Source organism: Mobula birostris, chromosome 7, assembly GCF_030028105.1.
Source record: "Mobula birostris isolate sMobBir1 chromosome 7, sMobBir1.hap1, whole genome shotgun sequence".
NCBI classification, from domain to species: Eukaryota; Metazoa; Chordata; class Chondrichthyes; order Myliobatiformes; family Myliobatidae; genus Mobula; species Mobula birostris.
In genome coordinates, this window is record NC_092376.1 from 982,476 (window position 1) to 1,008,605 (window position 26,130).

The 26,130-nt window shown below is 44.2% G+C and overlaps 1 protein-coding gene across 1 annotated transcript in view; it reads right to left on the reverse strand.

The window, feature by feature from the left end:
* Positions 1 to 26,130, reverse strand: part of LOC140199935 (arfaptin-2-like) — an 85,711-nt gene that overhangs the window by 3,692 nt on the left and 55,889 nt on the right. Inside the window, exon 6 of the mRNA XM_072262423.1 lies at positions 16,888 to 17,062. Coding sequence (XP_072118524.1) covers positions 16,888 to 17,062 — 175 coding nt within the window. The remainder of the gene's footprint in view (positions 1 to 16,887; positions 17,063 to 26,130) is intronic.

Consider the following 26,130-nt stretch of genomic DNA (forward strand, 5'->3'; position numbering starts at 1 on the left):
GCTGCCCGTGCCACATGACATTGAGAATAGGAATAGAGTGAAGTGCCAGATAAATGTTTTGCTGAAGAATTGGAACAGGAAGCACAGATTTAGATTTCTGGATAATTGGGACCACTTCTGGAGCAGGTGGGACCTGTACAAAAGTGACCAGTTGCACTTGAAACCCAATATTCTTGCGGGCAGGTTTACTAGAGCTGTTGGGAGCGGTTTAAACTAATATAGCAAGGGGATGGGAATCAGTATGATAGAGCTGAGGATGAACATAGAACAGTTCAGCACATTACAGGCCCTTTGGCCCACAATATTGTGCCAACCCTCAAACCCTGCCTCCCATATAAGCCCCCACCTTAAATTCCTCCATATACCTGTCCAGTAGTCTCTTAAACTTCACTATTGTATCTGCCTCCACCACTGACTCAGGGAGTGCATTCCACGCACCAACCCCACTCTGAGTAAAAAACCTTCCCCTAATATCCCCCTTGAACTTCCCACCCCTTACCTTGGAAAGCCATGTCCTCTTGTATTGAGCAGTGGTGCCCTGGGGAAGAGGCGCTGGCTATCCACTCTATCTATTCTTCTTATTATCTTGTACACCTCTATCATGTCTCCTCTCATCCTCCTTCTCTCCAAAGAGTAAAGCCCTAGCTCCCTTAATCTCTGATCATAATCCATACTCTCTAAACCAGGCAGCATTCTGGTAAATCTCCTCTGTACCCTTTCCAATGCTTCCACATCTTTCCTATAGTGAGGCGACCAGAACTGGACACAGTACTCCAAGTGTGGCTTAACCAGAGTTTTATAGAGCTGCATCATTACATCACGACTCTTAAACTCTATCCCTCGACTCTTGAAAGCTAACACCCCATAAGCTTTCTCAACTACCCTATCTACTTGTGAGGCAACTTTCAGGGATCTGTGGACATGTACCTCCGGATCCCTCTGCTCCTCCACACTACCAAGTAATCTGCCATTTACTTTGTACTCTGCCTTGGAGTTTGTCCTTCCAAAATGTACCACCTCACACTTCTCAGGGTTGAACTCCATCTGCCACTTCTCAGCCCACTTCTGCATCCTATCAATGTCTCTCTGCAATCTTCGACAATCCTCTACACTATCTACAATATCACCAACCTTTGTGTCGTCTGCAAACTTGCCAACCCACCCTTCTACCCCTACATCCAGGTCGTTAATAAAAATCACAAAAAGTAGAGTCCCAGAACAGATCCTTGTGGGACACCACTAGTCACAATCCTCCAATCTGAATGTACTCCCTCCACCACCACCCTCTGCCTTCTGCAGGCAAGCTAATTCTGAATCCATCTGGCCAAACTTCGCTGGATCCCATGCCTTCTGACTTTCTGAATAAGCCTACCGTGTGGAGCCTTGTCAAATGCCTTACTAAAATCCATGTAGATCACATCCACTGCACTACCCTCATCTATATGCCTGGTCACCTCCTCAAAGAACTCTATCAGGCTTGTTAGACACGATCTGCCTTTCACAAAGCCATGCTGACTGTCCCTGATCAGACCATGATTCTCCAAATGCCCATAGACCCTATCTCTAAGAATCTTTTCCAACAGCTTTCCCACCAGAGACGTAAGGCTCACTGGTCTATAATTACCCGGACTATCCCTACTACCTTTTTTGAACAAGGGGACAACATTCGCCTCCCTCCAATCCTCCAGCACCATTCCCGTGGACAACGAGGACATAAAGATCCTAGCCAGAGGCTCAGCAATCTCTTCCCTTGCCTCGTGGAGCAGCCTGGGGAATATTCCGTCAGGCCCCGGGGGCTTATCTGTCCTAATGTATTTTAACAACTCCAACACCTCCTCTCCCTTAATATCAACATGCTCCAGAACATCAACCTCAACATGAGCCAGCAGGTTTACAAGTAGATGATGGGTGTAACATGAATGTAAGGAAGGACAAGCCAATGACTGGGTACAAATACAGACAGAACAAAGAGTTAAATTGTACCACAGGGGCAAAATTCAAAAGGGCAAAGAATGCAGGACTGAAGTTGCTGTATTTAAGTGCACACTCGGAATAAGGTGGACAAACTTATGGCACAAATAGAGATTGGTCGGTATGATGTTGTGGGCATCACTGAGTCGTGGCTGAAAGAAGGCCATAGTTGGGAGCTTAACATCAAATGATATACTTTGTATTGAAAGAACAGGCAGGAAGGCATGGGCGGGGGTGTGGCTCTGTTGGAAGGAGATGGGATTACATCTTCAGAAAGAGGTAACATAGGGTCAGAGAATGTTGAATCTTTCTAGTTACGAAATCGCAAGGGTTTAAAAGAAAATCATGGGAATCATATACAGGCTTTCAAATAGCAGCCATGATGTGGGGTTGAGATGCAAAGGGAACTGGAAAGGGCACATCATAAGGGTAATGTCACAATTGTGATGGGGGACTTCAATATGCAAGGGGATTGGGAAAATCAGATTGGTGTCAGATCACAAGATGGGAATTTGTTGAATACCTACAAGAGGGCTTTTTAGAGCAGGTTGTGCTTGAGCCTACTCAGGGAAAGGACAACTTAGATTGGGTGTTATGTAATAACCCAGATCCTATTAGGGAACACACATCAAAGTTGCTGGTGAACGCAGCAGGCCAGGCAGCATCTGTAGGAAGAGGTGCAGTCAACGTTTCAGGCTGAGACCCTTCGTCAGGACTAACTGAAGGAAGAGTGAGTAAGGGATTTGAAAGTTGGAAGGGGAGGGGGAGATCCAAAATGATAGGACAAGACAGGAGGGGGAGGGATAGAACCAAGAGCTGGACAGGTGATAGGCAAAAGGGGATACGAGAGGATCATGGGACAGGAGGTCCGGGAAGAAAGACAAGGCGGGGGGGGACCCAGAGGATGGGCAAGAGGTATATTCAGAGGGACAGAGGGAGAAAAAGGAGAGTGAGAGAAAGAATGTGTGCATAAAAATAAGTAACAGATGGGGTACGAGGGGGAGGTGGGGCCTTAGCGGAAGTTAGAGAAGTCGATGTTCATGCCATCAGGTTGGAGGCTACCCAGAAGGAATATAAGGTGTTGTTCCTCCAACCTGAGTGTGGCTTCATCTTTACAGTAGAGGAGGCCGTGGATAGACATGTCAGAATGGGAATGGGATGTGGAATTAAAATGTGTGGCCACTGGAAGATCCTGCTTTCTCTGGTGGACAGAGCGTAGATGTTCAGCAAAGCGGTCTCCCAGTCTGCGTCGGGTCTCGCCAATATATAAAAGACCACATCGGGAGCACCGGACGCAGTATATCACCCCAGTCGACTCACAGGTGAAGTGTTGCCTCACCTGGAAGGACTGTTTGGGGCCCTGAATGGTGGTAAGGGAGGAAGTGTAAGGGCATGTGTAGCACTTGTTCCGCTTACACGGATAAGTGCCAGGAGGGAGATCAGTGGGGAGGGATGGGGGGGACGAATGGACAAGGGAGTTGCGTAGGGAGCGATCCCTGCGGGATGCAGGGGGGGGGGGGCGGGAGGAAAGATGTGCTTAGTGGTGGGATCCCGTTGGAGGTGGCGGAAGTTACGGAGAATAATATGTTGGATCCGGAGGCTGGTGGGGTGGTAGGTGAGGACCAGAAGAACCCTATTCCTAGTGGGGTGGTGGGAGGATAGAGTGAGAGCAGATGTACGTGAAATGGGGGAGATGCGTTTCAGAGCAGAGTTGATAGTGGAGGAAGGGAAGCCCCTTTCTTTAAAAAAGGAAGACATCTCCCTCGTCCTAGAATGAAAAGCCTCATCCTGAGAGCAGATGCAGCGGAGACGGAGGAATTGCGAGAAGGGGATGGCGTTTTTGCAAGAGACAGGGTGAGAAGAGGAATAGTCCAGATAGCTGTGAGAGTCAGTAGGCTTATAGCAGACATCAGTGGATAAGCTATCTCCAGAGACAGAGACAGAAAGATCTAGAAAGGGGAGGGAGGTGTCGGAAATGGACCAGGTAAACTTGAGGGCAGGGTGAAAGTTGGAGGCAAAGGTAATAAAGTCAACGAGTTCTGCATGCGCGCAGGAAGCAGCGCCAATGCAGTCGTTGATGTAGCGAAGGAAAAGTGGGGGACAGATACCAGAATAGGCACGGAACATAGATTGTTCCACAAACCCAACAAAAAGGCAGGCATAGCTAGGACCCATACGGGTGACTATAGCTACACCTTTAGTTTGGAGGAAGCGGGAGGAGCCAAAGGAGAAATTATTAAGAGTAAGGACTAATTCCGCTAGACGGAGCAGAGTGGTGGTAGAGGGGAACTGATTAGGTCTGGAATCCAAAGAGAAGCGTAGAGCTTTGAGATCCCAAGATCTACAAACCTGCCTGTCCTGGCCGACCTATTGTCTCAGCTTGCTCCTGCCCAACCAAACTCGTTTCTGCATACCTCGACACTGTTTTATCACCCCTTGTTCAATCCCTTCCGACCTATGTTCGTGACACTTCTCACGCTCTTAAACTTTTCGATAATTTTAAGGTCCCTGGCCCCCACCGCTTTATTTTCACCATGGATGTCCAGTCCTTATATACTTCCATCCCCCATCAGGAAGGTCTCAAAGCTCTACGCTTCTTTTTGGATTCCAGACCTAATCAGTTCCCCTCTACCACCACTCTGCTCCGTCTAGCGGAATTAGTCCTTACTCTTAATAATTTCTCCTTTGGCTCCTCCCACTTCCTCCAAACTAAAGGTGTAGCTATAGTCACCCGTATGGGTCCTAGCTATGCCTGCCTTTTTGTTGGGTTTGTGGAACAATCTATGTTCCGTGCCTAAGCAGTCAAAGGATTAGGCTTGAAATTTACTTTAAAAAGTATCGAAAAGGTTTGAAATACTTCTTTCCAATATTTTCCAAGACTTGGACATGTCCAAAACATACGAATGAGTGAAGCTTCTCCATTTATCACAATACGGAGATATATCTAAATAAAAACGAGACAACTTATCCGTAGTCATATGGGCCCTATGGACCACTTTAAATTGAAGGAGAGAGTGACAGGCACATAGCGATGAAGTGTTGACCAATTTAAAAATTTGATTCCGAGTTTCCTCAGAAACTGAAGTCTGTAAATGTTGTTCCCAAAGATTTTTAATTTTATCTAAAGGAACACTTCTCATTCCCAACAGCATATAATAAATATTAGATATGATCCATTATACTGTAAAAAGGTTTCAGATTAAAGATTACATCTAGTAGATTCTTATCAGGACTTTTAGGGAATGTACTTATTTAAGAGTGTAAAAAATCTCTTACTTGTAGATATCGAAAAAAAAGTTTTGGGCAAACTATATTTAGTTGACAATTGTTCAAATGAAAAAAGACTTCCCTCTACAAACAAGTCCTGAAAGTATTTAATACCTAATCTATCCCATCTTTTAAAGTCACATCAATCATAGAGGGTTTAAAAAAATAATTAGAAAAAAATGGGACTCAAAAGAGAAAGTCTCAGTAAGCCAAAATATTTTCGGAATTGTATCCAAATCCTCATAGTGTGTTTAACTACCAGATTATCAGTTAACTTACCCAAAGACAAAGGAAGTGAGGATCCAAGAAGAGAAATAATAGAGAATAAAGCTTTCGACTGAATTGAATGAAATTATTTATTTACAACTTTAGAAAAATTTAATTTTGGACCTGTTTTCATTCAATGGATTAAATTACTTTATTTAGCCCCTTCTGCTCAGGTTATCACTAATTTTCATAACTCCAAACCATTTAAGCTTCAATGTGGCACTAGACAAAGGTGTCTGTTGAACCTTTATAGTCATAGTCATACTTTATTGATCCCGGGGGAAATTGGTTTTTGTTACAGTTGCACCATAAATAATAAATAGTAATAGAACCATAAATAGTTAAATAGTTATATGTAAATTATGCCAGTAAATTATGAAATAAGTCCAGGACCAGCCTATCGGCACAGGGTGTCTGACCCTCCAAGGGAGGAGTTGTAAAGTTTGATGGCCACAGGCAGGAATGACTTCCTATGACGCTCTGTGTTGCATCTCGGTGGAATGAGTCTCTGGCTGAATGTACTCCTGTGCCCACCCAGAACATTATGTAGTGGATGGGAGACATTGACCAAGATGGCATGCAACTTAGACAGCATCCTCTTAGCCATTGCTTTCCAAGAATCTAATGATATCACCGGTATTTTAAGGAGAGACACTATTCATAAAGTCTCGTTGTACGTTGATAATTTGCTGCTATTTATTTCTGATGTTGAGACTTTGTTACCCCATGTGCTTTCTTTACTCTCCTGTTTCAGCCAGTTTTCAGGTTATAAATTAAACCTACATAAAAGTGAACTTCTCCCTTTGAACAATTTGATACCAATAAATTCTAACCTTCCTTTTAAAATTGTAAGAAACCAATTTACTTATTTAGGTGTAACAATCACTAAAAATTATAAGTGCCTATTTAAAGAAAATTTTCTTACTTTATTGAATCATGTAAAAAGAATACTATTAAATTGGTTGCCTCTTTCGTTATCATTAATTGGTTGAATTAACTCTATCAAAATGAATATATTACCTAAATTTATATATATTTTTCAGGCATTGCCGGCTTTCATTCCTAAATCCTTTTTTGATTCTCTTGACTCTATTATATTTTCTTATATATGGAAGAATGAGTGTTCTAGATTAAATAAAATTCATCTTCAGAAAGATAAAAGGAATGGAGGATTCGCCTTACCAAACTTTAGATTTTATTATTGGGAATTAATATAAGAAATCTTACATTTTGGTTATATTATATAAATTGTGAGGATTGCCTGATGTGGATTTTTCAGAATTCTGTTAGTAAATCCTCAAAGAATTCAATCAGATTCATAAGGCATGACCTGCCCTTGATAAAGCCACTCTGACTATCCCTAATAGGTTTACGTTTCTCCAAATGCTTGTAAATCCTGTCTCTCAGGATCTTCAACAACTTGCCCACCACTGAAGTAAGACTCACTGGTCTATAATTTCCTGGGCTATCTCTACTCCCTTTCCCGAACAAGGGAAGAACATCTGCATCATTCCAATCCTCCGGAACCTCTCCCGTCCCCATTGATCACCAGAGCCTCAGCTATCTCATCCCTCACATCCCACAGTAGCCTGTCCGGTCGTGGAGATTTATCTAACAATGCTTTTCAACAGCTCCAGCACATCCACTTTCTTAATGTCTATATGCTCAAGCATTTCAGTCCGCTGTAAAATCATCCCCACATTGCCAAGGTGAATACTGAAGCAAAGTATTTATTAAGTTGTCCACTGCCTCCTCCAACTCCATACACACGTTTCCACTATTGCGCTTGGTTGGTCTTATTCCCACACGCCTCATCCTCTTGCTCTTCACATACTTGTAGAATGCCTTGGGGTTTTCCTTATTCCAGCTCGCCAAGGCCTTCTCATGGCACCTTCGAGCTCTCCTAATTTCATTCTTAAGCTCCTTCCTGGCAACTTTGTAGTTTTCTACAGTTCTAACAGTACCTAGTTTCTTGAACCATTTCTAAGCTGTTCTTTTCCTCCTAACTAGATTTTCTACAACTTCTGTACATCATGGTTCTTTTACCCTACCGTCTTTTCCTTGCCTCAATGGAACATACCTGTGCAGAACACCATGCAAATGATCCCTGAACATTTGCCACATTTCCGTGAGAACATCTGCTCCCAGCGTGCCTTCACCCTGCCTTCTGTAGCTGGATCCTGGACTTTCTGTCAGATATAACCATATAACCATATAACAATTACAGCACGGAAACAGGCCATCTTGGCCCTTCTAGCCCGTGCCGAACGCTTACTCTCACCTAGTCCCACCAACCTGCACACAGCCCATAACCCTTCATTCTTTTCCTGTCCAGATAGCTGTCCAATTTTACTTTAAATGACAATATCAAACCTGCCTCAACCAGTTCTGCTGGAAGCTCGTTCCACACAGCTACCACTCTCTGAGAAAAGAAGTTCCCCCTCATGTTACCCCTAAACTTTTGCCCCCTAACTCTCAACTATGTCCTCATGTTTGAGTCTCTCCTACTCTCAATGGAAAAGGCCTATCCACGTCAATGCTATCTATCCCTCTCATAATTTTAAATACCTCTATCAAGTTCCCCCCTCAACCTTCTACGCTCCAAAGAATAAAGACCCAACTTGATCAACCTTTCTCTGTAACTTAGGTGCTGAAATCCAGGTAACATTCTAGTAAATCTTCTCTGTACTCTCTCTATTTTGTTGACATCTTTCCTATAATTCGGTGACCAGAACTGTACACAATACTCCAAATTTGGCCTTACCAATGCCTTGTACACTTTTAACATTACATCCCAACTCCTATACTCAATCAACACACATAAAAATTGCTGGTGAATGCAGCAGGCCAGGCACCATCTCTAGGAAGAGGTACAGTTGACGTTTCGGGCCGAGACCCTTCGTCAGGACGAACTGAAAGAAGAGATAGTAAGAGATTTGAAAGTGGGAGGGGGAGGGGGAAATCCAAAATGATAGGAGAAGACAGGAGGGGGACGGATGAAGCTGGAAAGTATTGACAAAAGGGATATAAGAGGATCATGTGACGGGAGGCCAAGGGCCTGGCCTGCTGCGTTCACCAGCAATTTTTATGTGTGTTGATTGAGTATAGGAGTTGGGATGTAATGTTAAAAGTGTACAAGGCATTGGTAAGGCCAAATTTGGAGTCTTGTCATCTTCAGAAGTTTTCGGATGACTCTGCCATAGTTGGATGCATCAGCAGGGGAGATGAGGCTGAGTACAGGGCTACGGTTCGAAACTTTATCACATGGTGTGAGCAGAATTATCTGCAGCTTAATGTGAAAAAGACTAAGGAGCTGGTGGTAGACCTGAGGAGAGCTGAGGTACCGGTGACCCCTGTTTCCATCCAGGGGGTCAGTGTGGACATGGTGGAGGATTACAAATACCTGGGGATACGAATTGACAATAAACTGGACTGGTCAAAGAACACTGAGGCTGTCTACAAGAAGGGTCAGAGCCGTCTCTATTTCCTGAAGAGACTGAGGTCCTTTAACATCTGTCGGACGATGCTGAGGATGTTCTACGAGTCTGTGGTGGCCAGTGCGATCATGTTTGCTGTTGTGTGCTGGGGCAGCAGGCTGAGGGCGGCAGACACCAACAGAATCAACAAACTCATTCATAAGGCCAGTGATGTTGTGGGGATGGAACTGGACTCTCTCACGGTGGTGTCTGAATAGAGGATGCTGTCCAAGTTGCATGACATCTTGGTCAATATCTCCCATCCACTACATAATGTATTGGGTGGGCACAGGAGTACATTCAGCCAGAGACTCATTCCACCGAGATGCAACACAGAGCGTCATAGGAAGTCATTCCTGCCTGTGGCCATCAAACTTTACAACTCCTCCCTTGGAGGGTCAGACACCCTGAGCCAATAGGCTGGTCCTGGACTTATTTCCTGGCATAATTTACATATTACTATTTAATTATTTATGGTGCAACTGTAATGAAAACCAATTTCCCCCCGGATCAATAAAGTATGACTATGACTATGAGAAAGAAAGGGGGAGGGGGGAAGCCCAGAGGACAGGCAAGGAGTATAGTGAGAGGGACAGAGGGAGAAAAAGAGAGAGAGAAAAAAAATTATATGTATGGTAATAATAAACAAATAACGGATGGGGTACGAAGGGGAGGTGGGGTATTAACAGAAGTTAGAGAAGTCAATGTTCATGCCATCAGGTTGGAGGCTACCCAGACAGAATACAAAGTGTTGTTCCTCCAACCTGAGTGTGGCTTCATCTTGACTGTAGAGGAGGCTGTGGATAGACATATCAGAATTCCAGCATCTGCACATTTCCTCGTGTTTGTGTCCTATACTCAATGCTCTGATTTATAAAGGCCAACAAACCAAAAGCTTTCTTCACCACCCTACCCACATGAGATTCCACCTTCAGGGAGCTATGCACCATTATTCCTAGATCCCTCTGTTCTACTGCATTCTTCAATGCCCTACCATTTACCATGTATATCCTATTTTGATTAGTCCTACCAAAATGTAGCACCTCACATTTTTCAGCATTAAACTCCATCTGCCATCTTTCAGCCCACTCTTCTAACTGGTCTAAATCGCTCTGCAAGCTTCGAAAACCTACTTCATTATCCACAACGCCACCTACCTTAGTATCATCTGCATACTTACTAATCCAATTTACCACCTCATCATCCAGATCATTAATGTATATGACAAACAACATTGGACCCAGTACAGGTTCCTGAGGCACACCGCTAGTCACCGGCCTCCAATCTGACAAACAGTCATCCACCACTACTCTCTGGTGTCTCCCATCCAGCCACTGCTGAATCCATTTTACTACTTCAATATTAATACCTAACGATTGAACCTTCCTAACTAACCTTCCGTGTGGAACCTTGTCAAAGGCCTTACTGAAGTCCATATAGACAACATCAACTGCTTTAACCTCGTCAACTTTCCTAGTAACCTCTTCAAAAAATTCAATAAGATTTGTCAAACATGACCTTCCACGCACAAATCCATGTTGACTATTCCTAATCAGACCCTCTCTACCCAGATAATTATATATACCATCTCTAATAATACTTTCCATCAACTGACGTCAAACTCACAGGCCGATAATTGCTAGGTTTACTCTTAGAACCCTTTTTAAACAATGGAACAACATGAGCAATACGCCAATCCTCCAGCACCATCCCCATTTCTAATGTCATTTGAAAGATCACCAGCATGTGGTAAGAGTGGGCTCCCTCACGTCTGTCCCTCAACACAGGAGCCCCCCAGGGCTGTATCCTAAGCCCCCTCCTTTACTCTCTGTATACCCATGACTGTGTTGCCACCCACAGCTCCAATCTGCTGATTAAATTTTTTGATGATACTACACTGATTGGCCTCAGCGCAAATAATAATGAGGCAGCCCACAAAGAAGAAGTCATCACCCTGACACAGTGGTGTCAAGAAAACAACCTCTCCCTCAATGTCGCAAAAACAAAGGAGCTGGTTGTGGATTACAGGAGGAATGGAGACAGGCTAACCCCTATTGATATCAATGGATCTGGGGTTGAGAGAGTGAACAGTTTTTAAGTTCCTCGGTATAAACATCACAGAGGATCTCACATGGTCTATACATACCGGCTGTGTGATGAAAAAGGCACAACAATTCCTCTTTCACCTCAGATAGTTGAAGAAGTTTGGTATGGGCCCCCAAATCCTAAGAAATTTCTACAGGGACACAATTGAGAGCATCCTGACTGGCTGCATCACTGCCTGGTATGGGAACTGTACCTCCCTCAATCGCAGGACTCTGCAGAGAGTGGTGTGGACAGCCCAGCGCATCTGTAGATGTGAACTTCACACTATTCAGGACATTTACAAAGACAGGTGTGTAAAGAGGGCCTTAAGGATCATTGGGGACCCGAGTTACCCCAACCACAAACTGTTCCAGCTGCTACCATCCGGGACATGGTACCACAGCACAAAAGTCAGGACCAACAGGCTCCGGGACAGCTTCTTCCACCAGACCATCAGACTGATTAATTAATGCTAATACAATTGTATTTCTATTTTATATTGACTGTTGTGTTGTACATACTATTTATTATAAATTACTATGAATTTCACATTAAGATTTTTACTCCTCATATATATGAAGGATGTAAGTAATAAAGTAAATCCAATTCATGTTCCCAAGTTCCTGTCTAATAGCATCATATTTTCCCCTACCCAAATTGTCTGCTCCTATCCCTCTCCAGCGCTATGGTAAAGGAGATAGAGGTGCTCACTATCTCCAAAATGCTCTCCCACTGAGAGATCTGACACCTGATCAGGTTCATTTCCCAATACCAGATCAAGTACAGCCTCTCCTGTAGTTGGCTTATCTACATATTCTGTCAGGAAATCTTCCTGAACACACCGAACAAACTCCACCCCATCTAAATCCCTTGGTCCAAGGAGATACCAGTTCATATTAGGAAAGTTAAAATCACCCATCACAACAACCTTATTATTACTGCACCGTTCCAGAATCTGCCTCCCTATCTTCTCCTCGACATCCTTGTTACTATTGGGGTCTATAAAAAGCACCCAGTAGAGTTATTGCCCCTTTCCTGTTTCCGACTTCCACCAACACTGACACAGTAGACAATCCCTCTATGACTTCCTCCTTTCCTGCAACAGTGATACTATCCCTGATTAGTAATGCTGCTCCCCCACCTCTTTTGCCTCCCTCCCTGTCCTTTCTGAAACATCTAAAGCCCGGCACATTCTGCGGCCATTTCTGCCCGAGACATCCAAATCTCTGTAATGGCCACAATATCATAGTTCTACATACTGATCCACGCTCTAAATTCACCCGTCTTGCTTATGTTACTCCTTGCATTAAAATGGACACATCTCAAACTATCTTTGCTCCATCATCTGCCTATCTTTCCTCACGAACTCTCTACAAGCTGTCACTACTTGTGAGCCAACTGCCCCATCCTCTGCCTCTTCACTTCAGTTCCCACCCCCCTGCAAATCTAGTTTAAACTCTCCCCAATAGCCTTAGCAAACCTTCCTCCCAAGATATTGGTTCCCTCCAGTTCAGGTGCAACCCATCCCACTTGTACAGGTCACCCCTTCCCCAGAAAAGGTTCCAATGATCCAAGAACTTGAAACCCTGCCTCCTGCACCATCTCCTCAGCCACTCATTCGTCTGTGCTATCTTCCTGTTCTGACCTTCCCCGCTCATGGCACTGGGAGTAATCCGGAGATTACCACCTTGGAGGTCCTGCTCTTCAGCCTCCTTCCCAACCCCTGAACCTACTGTGCACAGGGCCTCTACCTTCTCCAGCCTATGTCACTGGTACGAACATGTACCACGACCTCCGGCTGCTCACCCTCCCCTTCAAGAATAAACGCTCAGACAGCCTAACCCTGGCATCCAGAAGGCAACACACTATCTTGGCGTCTCTTTTGCTGCTGGAGAATCTCCTACCTGTCTCCCTAACTATAGAGTCCCCTATGACTATGGCTCCACCAGACTTCTCCCTACCTTTCTGAGGCTCAGAGCCGACCACAATGCTATTGGTCTGGCTGCTGCTGCTGCCTTGCCCAGATAGGTCATCCCCTCAGCAGTATCCAAAGGGGTATACCTGTTGCTGAAGGGAATGGCCACAGGGGGACCCTGCATTGACTTCTTTCTCCCTTTACCTCTCTTGGTGTTCACTCCCTGAATTCCACACTCTGGGTGTAACCACCTGCTCAAAGGTCTTGTCTATCAATTGCTCTGCCTCCCAAATGATCCTTAGTTCATCCAAATCCAGCAGGTAAAGTCATCAGGTTCCATGAATTCCCACATCCTACAGGAGGAGCATTCCACTGCCATATCTGCCATCCTGCCTGCACTGTACTATGGACAACCAAGACCAAATTAGCAATAACTAAAGGAAAAACCTAACCTTCTTGACTGTTTCTTTGGTGTCAGCCTCAGCTTGTCGAAGCCTCCTAAGTCAAAGCCTCTAAGTTCCCACTCTGACTCTGGCACCCACTCAACGATGGCAGCTCCGCTCGACGCCAACTCTCTTTTATGGTTTATGAAATAAAAAACGCCCACGCAAGGAGAAAGAACTCACCGTGTTTGGTGGTGCTCCACCTGCCAATGCCTTGAATGCTTCTCGCGCCTGCACACTGGCTACTGTTTTTAAGAAAAAAGCCCACACAAGGAGAAAGAACTCACTGCCTTGCGCTGCTGCCAATGCCTTAATGAGTACTCTGCCTTCACTCTGGCTGACACCAACAGTGTGCCAGAGAGCAGCAGTGAGTGCCATTGCTATTACAAAGGGAAAGGTGCTCGGCAAACTCAAAGGTCTTAAGGTGGATAAGTCACCTGGGCCAGATGGACTACATTCCAGAGTCCTGAGAGAGGTTGCTGAAGAGAGAACGGATGCATTGGTCATGATCTTTCAAGAATCACTTGATCCTGGCATGGTTCTGGAGGACTAGAAGATTGCAAGTGTCACTCCAATCTTTTAAAAGAGGAAGGCAAAAGAAAGAAAACTACAGTCTAGTTTGCCAAACCTCAGTGGCTGGGTAAGTGTTGGGGTTTATTATTAAGGATGAGGTTTCGGGGTCTTGGAGACTAATGAGAAAATACAAGGGGTGATTGATAAGTTCGTGGCCTAGGGCAGAAAGAGTCGATTTCAGAAAACCTAGCACATTTATTCTTCAACATCGTCACCTCCTTAGTACACACTTAGTCCAGCGGTTGTGGTTCATATGGTTCCCTTCTTTGTAGAAGTGGTCCACAGCAGGGGTGATTGATAAGTTTGTGGCCTAGGGTAGAAAGAGATGAGTAATAAACTTCAAACTTTCTGCATCACTGCATGTGCATGTAACGAGAGCTTCTTGGACCTCCAGGTGGTCCACACAGGGGTGATTGATAAGTTTGTGGCCTAAAGTAGAAGGAGATGAGTTATACAGCTCTCGTTACATGCACGTGCAGTTCAACTCTGAGTGAAAATGTAGAAAGTTTGAAGTTAATAACTCATCTCCTTCTACCTTAGGCCACAAACTTATCAATCAGCCCTGCTGTGGACCAGTTCTGGAGGTCCAAGACGCCGACTTCTACAAAGAAGGGATCCGTATGCTCCACGACCACCGGACTAAGTGTGTAAATGTAGGAAAAATAAATGTGCTAGGTTTTCTAAAATTGACTCCTCCTACCTTGGGCCACGAACTTATCAAGTCAAAAGCAGCATGGTGTCTGTGAAGGTAAATCTTGCCTGACAAATCTATTAGAATTCTTTGAGGAAGTGACAAGCAGGGTGGAAAATGGAGAGGAAGTGGATGTCATTGACTTGGACTTTCAGAAGACATTTGATAAGGTGCCACATGAGGTTGCTTAACTAGATAAAATGGTGCTACAGGAAAGATACTGTCATGGATAGAGGAATGGCTGACAGGTAGGAGCCAGCAAATGGGAATAAAAGGGGACTTTTCTGGTTGGCTGCCAGTGACTAGAGGTGTTCCTCAGGGGTCAGTATTGGGACCGCTACTTTTTACATTGCTTGTCAATGATCTAGATAATGGAATTAATGGCTTTGTGGCAAAGCTTGCGGATAATTCGAAGACAGGTGGAGGGGTAAGTAGTGCTGAGGAAGCAATGCGAACGCAGCAGGTCTTAGACCATAAGACATAGGAGCAGAATTAGGCCATTCAGCCCATCAAGTCTTCTCCACCACTCCATCAAGGCTGATCCCGGATCCCACTCAACCCTATACACCTACCTTCTACCAACATCCTTTGATGCCCTGACCTATCAGGAAACGATCAACTTCCGCCTTAAATATACCCACGGACTTGGCCTCCACTGCAGTCTGTGGTAGAGCATCCATAGATTCACTACTCTCTGTCTAAAAAAAATCCTCCTTACCTCTGTTCTAAAAGGTTGCCCCTCAATTTTGAGGCTGTGCCCTCTGGTTCTGGATACCCTCCACAATAGGAAACATCCTCTCCACATCCACCTTATCTAGTCCTTTTGGTAGGTTTCATTGAGATCCCCATGCAGTCTTCTCAATTCCAGAGCTGCCAAATGCTCGTCATATGTTAACCCCCTTCATTCCTGGAATCATCCTTGTGAACCCCCTCTGGACTCTCTCCAACGACAACACATCCTTTCTGAGATAAGGGGCCCAAAACTGTTGATAATACTCCAAGTGTGGCCTGATTAGTGTCTTATAAAGGCTCAGCATTATCTCCTTACTTTTATATTCTATTTCCCTTGAAATAAATTCCAACATTGTATTTGCCTTCTTTACCATAGACTCAACCTGTAAATTAATCTGCTGGGAGTTTTGCACGAGGACTCCTAAGTCCCTCTACACCTCTGATGTTTGAATTTTCTCACCATTTAGATAATAGTCGTACTATTGTTCCTTTTACCAAAATGCATTAGGGTCAATGTGGAGAGAATGTTTCCTATGGTGGTGGTATCCAGAAGCAGAGGGCACAGCCTGAAAATTGAGGGGCGACCCTTTAGAACAGAGGTAAGGATGAATTTTTTTTTGCCAGAGAGCAGTGAATCTGTGGAATGCTGTGCCTCAGACTGCGGTGGAGGCCAAGTCCTTGGGTATATTTAAGGCAGAAGTTGATCACTTCCTGACTGGTCAGGGCATCAAAGGACATGGCAAGAAGGCAGGTGTATGGGATCAGCCATGATGGAATGGTGGAACAGACTGGATGGCTGAATGGCCTAATTCTGCTATGTTTTTGGTCTTATTGTCATCCGTGCCCACAGGGAGACTTACTGATCTTACCTGCCTGTGCAGTGATGTACAGACCTCAGGCGCTCAATATTTAGCACATGCTCTCTAATCCAGAAGACATCCTGGTAGATCTTCTACACCCTCTTTGAAGCCTCAACATCCTTCCGGTAATGGGGTAGCCAGAACTGTGTACTACTCCAGATGCAATCTAACTAGAGTTTTATAAAGCTGCAGCCTAACTTCCCAACTTTTGAACTCAATGCCTTGACTAATGAAGCCTGCCACATGCCTTCTTAACCACCTGTGCAGCCACTTTCCGGGAGGCATGAACTTGGACCCTAAGGTCCCTCTGCTCATCAACAGTTAAGGATCTTGCCCTCGACAGTGTATTGTCTCTTCACATTTGACTTACCAACATGTCAGATTTCACTGGGTAAAACTCCATCTGTCATTTCCCCATCTGCAATTGATCTACTGTATATCCCACTGTATTCTTTGCCAAATTTCTACGCAATCTACAACACCACCACAAATCCTTGTATCTTCTGAAACCATACTAACCCACCCATCCACGTTCTGACCCAGATTATTTCCACTCATCCCACATGTCAGGCTAAAAGAGCCTGCACCCACTACAGCCACTCGGCACCTTGTTTTCCTCCAGGAATTTCAGCTTGATAGTGACGTCACTGCGTAACCGTTCATACTTCTCCTTGTGCACCGTGTACAGCTGCTGCGCCAGGTCAATCTTTGGTAGTGTGATGGGGTCCCGAGGACCCAGGTTCAGCTCCTCCAGGTCTGTGCGGTAAGCATCATATTCCAGCCTGTCACCAAAACAACAGGTCAGACACCGAGCTCCCTCTGCACTGTCCCATCACACACACCCTGGGTCAGACACAAAGTGAAGCTCCCTCCACACTGTCTCGTCACACACTCCTGGGGTCAGACAGAGTGAAGCTCTCTCCACACTGTTCCATCACACACAGCCCGGGGTCAGACACACAGTGAAGCTCCCTCCACACCGTCCCATCACACACTCCTGGGGTCAGACACAGAGTGAATCTCCCTCCACACCATCCCATCACACACTCCCGGGGTCAGATACAGAGTAAAGGTCTGTCAACACCCTCACGCTAGAGTAGTAATCTTTTGATATGCCCCGTCCTTTATTTCCCTCCTAAAGCTGCTTTGGTTTTCATGGTCCAACCAACTGGGAACAAGCACGGCAACAAGCCGATCGGCCCAATATGGCCATGCCAGCCCTCAAATCCCCATCTGTACCAATTCCCCCGTCTATATTAATCCCATTTACCGGCACCACTTGGTTGACTGACTTCGAATCAACTTTAGTTACTGTTGACACACACCAGTGAGGAAAAGAATAGAAAGATATGGCAGGTGACTGCGTGGCTGAGGAACTGGTGCAAGGGGCAGGGGTTCAGATTTACAGATCATTAGGATCTCTTCTAGGGAAGGTATGACCTGCACAAAAGGAGTATTTATACCTGAACGCGAGGGGGACAAATATCCTTGTGGTCAAGTTTGCAAGCATTGTTACGGAGGGTTAAAAATGATTTGGCAGGGGAATGGGAACCGGAGTGTTATTGCTGAGTATGAGGTAGTTGATTTACAAACAGAGGCAGTGTGTAATGAAACAGCTAGCAAGGAGAGGCTAATGAGAGGACAAAATTTCAGCCAATAGGATGAGTTGCAATGTAAACGGCAGACAAATTTGAAAAGGGTGAATACAGGATTGAAGGTGTTGTATTTGAATGTGCGCAGTATACGGAATGAGGTAGATGAACTTGCAGCACAGTTATGGATTAGCACGTATGATCAGCATGTATGACGTTGTGGCATCACTGAATTGAGGCTATAAGAAGATTATAGCTGGGAGCTGAACATCCAAGGATACACATTGTATCAAAGAACAGACAGGAAGGCAGAGGGGGTGGCGTGGCTCTGTCGGTAAAAAAGTGAAATCAAATCATAAGGAAAAGATGACATAGGGTCAGAAGGTGTTGAATCATTGTGGGTAGAGCTAAGGAACCGCGAAGGTAAAAAGAACCTAATGGGAGTTATATACAGACCCCCAAAGTGTAGGAAGGATGTGGTCTACAAATTACAATATGAGATAGAAAATGTATGCTAAAAGGGCAAAGTTAGAATAGTCAGGGGTGTTGTGCAATAGACCGGAATTTATTAGAGGGACTTAAGGTAAAGGAACCCTTGGGAGGCAGTGATCATAATATGATAGAATTCACCCTGAAATTTGAGAAAGAGAAACTAAAGTCAGATGTATCAGTATTAGTGGAGTAAAGGGAATTGGAGGCATGAGAGGGGAGCTGGCTAGAATTGATTGGAAAAGACACTGGCAGGGATGATGGCAGAGCAGCAATGACTGGAATTTCAGGAAGCAATTCAGAAGGCACAGGATATATACATTCCAAAGAGGAAGAAGTATTCTAAAGGCAAGATGACACAACTCTGTCTAACAACAGAAGTCAAAGCCAACATAAAAGCCAAAGAGAGAGCATATAATAATGCTAAAATTAGTGGGAAGTTAGATTATTGGGAAGCTTTTAAAATCCAATAGAAGGCAACTAAAAAGTCACTCAGAAGGTAAAGATGGAATATGATAGTAAGCTGGCCAATGATATTAAAGAGGATACCAAACGTTTCTTCAGATAGATAAAGTGTGAAAGAGAAGCGTGAGTGCATATAAGATCACTGGAAAATGATGCTGGAGAGGTAGTAATGGGGTACAAGGAATTGACGGATAAACTTAATGTATTTTCCATTAGTCTTCACTGTAGAACTGGGCCAGAAGTTCTAGGGTGTCAGAGGGGAGAAGTGTGTGAAATTACCACTACTTGGGAGAAGGTTCTTGGGAAACTGAAAGGACTGAAGGTAGATAAGTCATCTGGACAAGATGGAAAGAGGTAGCTGAAGAGATTGTGGAGAGGGTAGTAATTATCTTTCAAAAATCAATTGAGTCTGGCATTGTTCCAGAGGATTGGAACAATACAAATGTCACTCCACTCCTCAAGAAGGGACAGAGGCAGAAAGGAGAAAATTATAGGCCACTTAGTCTGACCTCAGTGGTTGGGAAGATGTTGGAGTCGATTGTTAAGGATGTGATTTCTGGGTACTTGGAGATACATGACAAAAATAGGCAGTAGTCAGCATAGTTTCCTCAAGGGAAAATCTGGCCTGACTGTTAAGGGAATCATATATAAGCTTTCAAATAGTAGCCAAGATGTGGGGTTGAGATTGCAAAGGGAACTGGAAAGGGCATATAATAAGGGTAATGTCACAATTGCAATGGGGGACTTCAATACACAAGGGGATTGGGAAAATCAGTGGTGTCAGATTGCAAGAATAAATTTTTAGAATGCCTATGAGATGGCTTTTTAGAGCAGCTTGTGCTTGAGCCGACTCAGGGAAGAGGCCATCTTAGATTGGGTGTTGTGTAATAATCCAGATTTTATCAGGGAGCTTAAGGTAAAGGAACCCTTAGGACACAGTGATCAGAATATGATAGAATTCATACTGTAATTTGAACTAGGAGGAGCGCAAGTCGCATGTATCATAATGGAATAAAGGGAATTACAGAGGCATGAGAGAGTAACTTGCCCAGATGGATTGGAGAAGGATACTGGCAAGGTTGACGGCAGAGCAGAGGTGGCTGAAGTTTCTGGGAATAGTCCACAAGGCGCAGGATAGATATGTCCCACAGAAGCTGTTGCTCTGAGATGGCAAGTGTAAGCAACTATGGCTGACAAGGAAAGTTAAGGACTGCATAAAAGCCAAGGAAAGGGCACATCAGGTAGCAAAAGTGAGTGGGAAGTTGGATGACTGGAACATTTTTTAAATCTAGCAAAAGGCAACTAAAAAAAGCCAAAAGAAGGGAAAAGATGAAATATGAGGGCAAACTAGCTAACAATATAAAGCAGGATACCAAAGACTTTTCAGTTATATAAAGAGTAAAAGGGAAGTGAGAGTTGATACTGGACCACTGGAAAATGATGCTGGTGATGAGGAAGTAATGGGGGACAAAGAGATGGTGTGTGAACTTAATAAGTACTTTGCATTGGTCTACACTGTGGAAGACACTAGCAGTGTGCCAGGTGTCCGTGAATGTCAGGAAGCAGGAGTGAATGCCATTGCTATTACAAAGGAAAAAGTGCTAGGCAAACTGAAAGGTCTTAAGGTGGATAAGTCACCTGACTGGATGGACTACATCCCAGGGTTCTGAAAGAGGATGTAAAAGAGATAGCAGATGCATTGGTTATGATCTTTCAAGAATCACTTCTTTCTGGCATGGTCCCAGAGGACTGGAAAATTGCAAATGTCACTCTTCTCTTTAAGAAGGGAAGAAGGCAAAAGAAAGGAAATTATAGGCCAGTTAGCCTAACCTCAGTGGTTGGGAAAGTGTTGGAGTCTATTATTAATGGTGAAGTTTTGGAGTACTTGGAGACTAATGATAAAATAAGTCAAAGTCAGCATGGTTTCTGTGAAGGGAAATCTTGCCTAACAAATCTGTTAGAGTTCTTTGAGGAAGTAACAAACAGGGTGGAACAAGGACAAACAAGGGAAAATCCACAGATATTGCAGAGTGACATCCAAAGTAAAGTTGTTTAAATAAAAGAAAAATGTGTCCTTGTGGTTTGGACGTCAACAGTGAAAGAAGAGGATGGTTTCCAATTATAGGACCCTGCCAGCATTTGATGACAGCAAGCCTTGTGAAATTGGAATACGGACTCGATTTACGGAACTGGAGAAGACAAAGCAAGCCTTGACTGTTGCATTGTTGCTTTTGGGAAGAGCAAGAGAGACGCAATGGGAATATCGCTGGTAGACTTGAACACAGATGACTGTACGAATATGCTAATAAATACACCACTTTTTTTAAGAAAGAAAAGAATCAAATTTATGAGGCATGTTCAGACTTTGACATAATTTATAGAGACAATTCTAAAAACTATGGCTGATTGTATTATTGATTTTGAACTAAAGTACAGTCTCATGCATAAATACTTCCTGACGCTGTATCAACTTTTAAATTGTTGTATACTGCGTGTCTAGACACAAAGGACAAACAGCTAGCGTTAACTGCTGAACAGAACGTAATAATCTGTAGCATTTGCATCTATGAAATCAGCAGTGAAGAGAATTTTTGGAGAAAAAGCCGCGAAGACAACAGTCAGAATTAGTCTGAGTCAGGAAACAGCACACTTCACTCAGCAGAGACAAGAATATAGCAAGCACAGATCCCAGAGGGATCAGACAAGGGTAATGGTACCTGGCACAAATCTAATACACAAGTAGAGTAGAAGATCAAAATGTGTGGTATGTCAAAGTATTTACCACTGGGGAAAAAAAATTGTCTGCACAAAACCAAACAAGTTAGGCTAATTGAAGAATCTGAAGATGTAGAAAAGTCCCATATCACACTGTCTGAAAAGGAAGCACTTACAAATTAAGAGATATCTGAGGCAGAGATTTTTTTAATAGAATCTCTAGGATCTGCTGTTACTGATATGCTGTGCATATGCACAATGTGTGGAGAAAAATGGCTTCAAAGCTATGTAAGTGAATGAAACCAGAATGAAGTGCAGAAAATGGTGAACACAGATAAACCTAGTACAAAGCATTCAAATTTGGAGATGGAAATATTGTATGTTCCACAAAAAAATGAAAATTCCCGCAAAAATAGGGCAGACAAAATGTTACATTGGAACAAAGGTGGTACCAGTGAACATTCCATTACTCTTGAGTAAATCTTCCTTAAAGAAAGTAGGAGCAGTACTAGATACGAAGAATGATCAAGCAACGATGTTTCAACTCACCAGATCTGGACATGACTGTGTGAACATTCTAGATAAAGATAGTTACAGAAAAATCAATGTGGGAATGAAGTACCAACCGTCACACAAAACATAGAACACAGAAACATAGAAATCTACAGCACATTACAGGCCCTTTGGCCCACAATATTGTGCAACTAAGTAACCTACTCTAGAAACTGCCAAGAATTTCCCTACCGCATTGCCCTCTATTTTTCTAAGTTCCATGTACCTATCGAAAAAAAAGACTCTATTGTATCCACCTCAAACAACAGGAATTCTGCAGATGCTGGAAATTCAAGCAACACACATAAAAGTTGCTGGTGAATGCAGCAGGCCAGGCAGCATCTCTAGGAAGAGGTGCAGTCGACATTTCAGGCCGAGACCCTTCGTCAGGACTAACTGAAGGAAGAGTGAGTAAGGGATTTGAAAGTTGGAGGGGGAGGGAGGTATCCACCTTTACCACTTTGATGGCAATGCATTCTGTGCACCCACCACACTGTGCGAAAAACTTAATCTCTCACGTCCCCCTTGTACCTACTAACAAGCACCTTAAAACTATGCCGCTTCGTGTTAGCCATTTCAGCCCTGCGAAAAAGCCTCTGACTATCCACACAATCAATGCCTCCCATCATCTTATACACCTCTATCAGGTCACCTCACATCCTCCGTCGCTCCAAAGAGAAAAGGTCGAGTGCACTCAACCTATTCTCATAAGGCATGCTCTCCAATCCAGGCAACATTCTTGTAAATCTCCTCTGCACTCTTTCCATAGTATCCACATTCCCCCTGTAGTGAGGTGACCAGAAATAAACATAGTACTCCAAGTAGGATCTAACCAAGGTCTTATATAGCTGTAACATTACCTCAAGGACCTTGAACTCAATTCCATTGTTGCTGAAGGCCAACACATCAAACACCTTCTTAACAACACTGTCAACCTGTGCAGCAGCTTTGAGTCTCCTATTGAGGTGGACCCCAAGATCTTGCTGATCCACCACACTGCCAAGAGTCTTGCCATTAATATATTGTGTCTTTAAATTTGACCTACCGAAATAAACCATTCCATACTTATCTGAATTGAACTTGATCTGCCACTTCTCAGCCCATCCCATCAATGTCACACTGTAATCCCTGACAACCCTCCAGACTATCCACAGCACTCCCAACCTTTCCGTCATCAGCACACTAACCCACCCTTCTACTTCCTCATCCAGGTCATTTATAAAAATCACAAAGACAAGGGGTCCCAGAACAGATCCCTGAGGAACACCACCGGTCACCAACCTCCATGTAGTATACGAACCATCTACAACCACCCTTTGTCTTCTGTGGGTAAGTCTATTCTGGATCCACAAAGCAATGTCTCCTTGGATCCCATGCCTCATTACTTTCTGAATGAGCCTTGCATGGGGAACCTTATCAAATGCCTTACTGAAATCCACAGACACTACATCCACTGCTCTACCTTCATCAATGTGTTCTGTTACATCTTCAAAAAATTCAATCGGGTTCATAAGGCACGACCTGCCGATGACAAAGCCATGATGAATATACTAATCAGATTATATCTCTCCAAATGCTCATAAATCCTGCCTCTCAGGATCTTCAACAACTTGCCCACCAATGAAGAAAGACTCATTAGTCTATAATTTCCCAAGTTATCTCTACTCTCTTTCTTGAAAAAGGGAACAAGGTTTGCAACTCTCCAATCCTCTGGTATTTCTCCCGCCCCCACTGATGATGCAAAGATCGCCAGAGCCTCAGCAATCTCCTCCCTCGCCTCCCACAGTAGCCTGGAGTATATCTCGTCCGATGCCGGTGACTTATCGGACTACCAATAGAGATTTCTCGGTCAGCGGCAGTTACTTAAAAAGAGAGCTTCGAGAGCATTTGCCCACTGTACGCGGCCTATCAGTGGCGTCAACAGAGCTCTACCAAGAGGGATTTCTTGCAGGCTGGCAACGGTTATTTAAAAAGGGAGCATTGAGAGCATTTGTCCATTGTATGTAGCCTATCAGCGGCATCAACAGAGCTCTACGAACTAAATAAAAGTACAGGAGGGATTAGCGGAGTGGCCATTGTCGGGAGTAGGCCAGTGACGAGAGCAAAAGTGACAGGCTTCGGCTAGAAAGAGGCATCAGCTCTGTGCAAAGAGTCTGTTAAGGTTTCCTTTTTGGTTTTTTTTTCCCCCCTCTTACTGTAATATTTAAATGGCTGTGGTGTGCTCTTTGTGTTGGAGAACTGGGAGACCCACAGTCTCCCGGGGAACTACATCTGCGTGCTGCATGCAGCTGCAGCTCCTTGAAGACCGTGTTAGGGATCTGGAGCAGCACCTGGATGACCCCCGGCTTGTATGGGAGAGCAATGAAATAACTGATCAAAGTTACAGGGAGGTCGTCACCCCGAAGTTGCAGGACGCAAGTCAGGAGAAATGAAAATAGGCAGTTAGAGCAGAGCACCCCTGTGGCTATTCCCCTCAAAAACAAAGATACCGTTTGGATATTTTGTGGGGGATGACCTCCCAGGAAAATGTCACAGCAACTGGGTTACAGGCACTGACCATGGGTCTGTGGTGCAGAGGGGAAAGAGAGAGAAGGGAGCAGTAGTGACAGGGGACTCAGTAGTGAGGGGAACAGACAGGAGATTCTGTGGGTGTGAACGGGACACCCGGATGGTAAGTTGCCTCCCAGGTTCCAGGGTCAGGGACGTCTCATATCATGTCCATAACATTTTCGAGAGGGAGAGAGAGCAGCTAGATGTCTTGCTACATATCGGTACCAATGACATAGGAAGGAAAAGCAATCAGGTCCTAAAAAGAGAATTCAGAGAGCTAAGTAGAAAGCTGAGCAGCAGGACCTCCAGGGTAGTAATTTCTGGATTGCTGCCTGTGCCACGTGCCAGTGAGGGTAGAAACAGGATAATTTGGCAGATAAAATGTGGCTGAGAAGCTGGTGCAGGGGGCAGGGCTTCAGGTTCTTGGATCATTGGGATCTCTTCTGGGGGAGGTATGACCTGTTCAAAAGTGACGGGTTGCATCTGAACCCAAGCAGGACCAATATTCCTGCGGGCAGGTTTGTTAGAGCTGTTGGGGAGGGTTTAAACTAACTTGGCAGGGAGTGGGAACCGGAGTGAAGGGACTCAGGTAGGACGGATGGTAAAAAGGTAAAGATAGCGTGCAGTCAGACTGTTAGGAAGGGCAGGCAGATGATGGGACTTAGTTGCAGCCAACAGGCTGAGTATCAAATCATTAGGGATGCAGAATCAGAAAGGTTAGCAAATACAGTACTCAAGGTGTTGTATCTAAATGCGTGTAGTATAAGAAATAAGGTGAATGATCTTGTTGCAATATTACAGATTGCCAGGTATGATGTTGTGGCCATAACTGAATCATGGCTGAAAGATGGTTGTAGTTGGGAACTGAATGTCCAAGGTTACACATTATATCGCAGGGATAAGAAGGTAGGCAGAGGGGCTGGTGTCGCTCTACTGGTAAAGAATGGCATCAAATCAGTAGAAAGATGTGACATAGATCAGATGATGTTGAATCCTTGTGGGTTGAGTTAAGAAACTGCAAGGATAAAAGGACCCTGATGGCAGTTATATACAGGCCTCCCAACAGTGGCTGGGAGGTGGACCACAAATTACAACAGGAAATAGAAAAGGCAAGTCAAAAGTGCAATGTTATGGTAGTCATGGGAAATTTTAACATGCAATTCAACTGGGGATATCAGGTTGGTAATGGATCTCAAGAGAGAGTTTGTTGAATTCTAAGAGTTAGCTTTTTAGAACAGTTTGTCGTTGAGCCTACTAGGGGATCAGCTATACTGGATTGGGTGTTATGTAATGAACTGGAGGCGATTAAGGAGCTTAAGGTAAAAGAAATATTAGGAATCAGTGATCACAATATGATTGAGTTCAACTTGAAATTTGATAGGGAGAAAGTAAAGTCTGATGTAGCAGTATTTCAGTGTAGTAAGGTAAATTACAGTGGTTTGAGAGAGGAATTGGCCAAAGTAAATTGGAAGGAGCTGCTGGCAGGG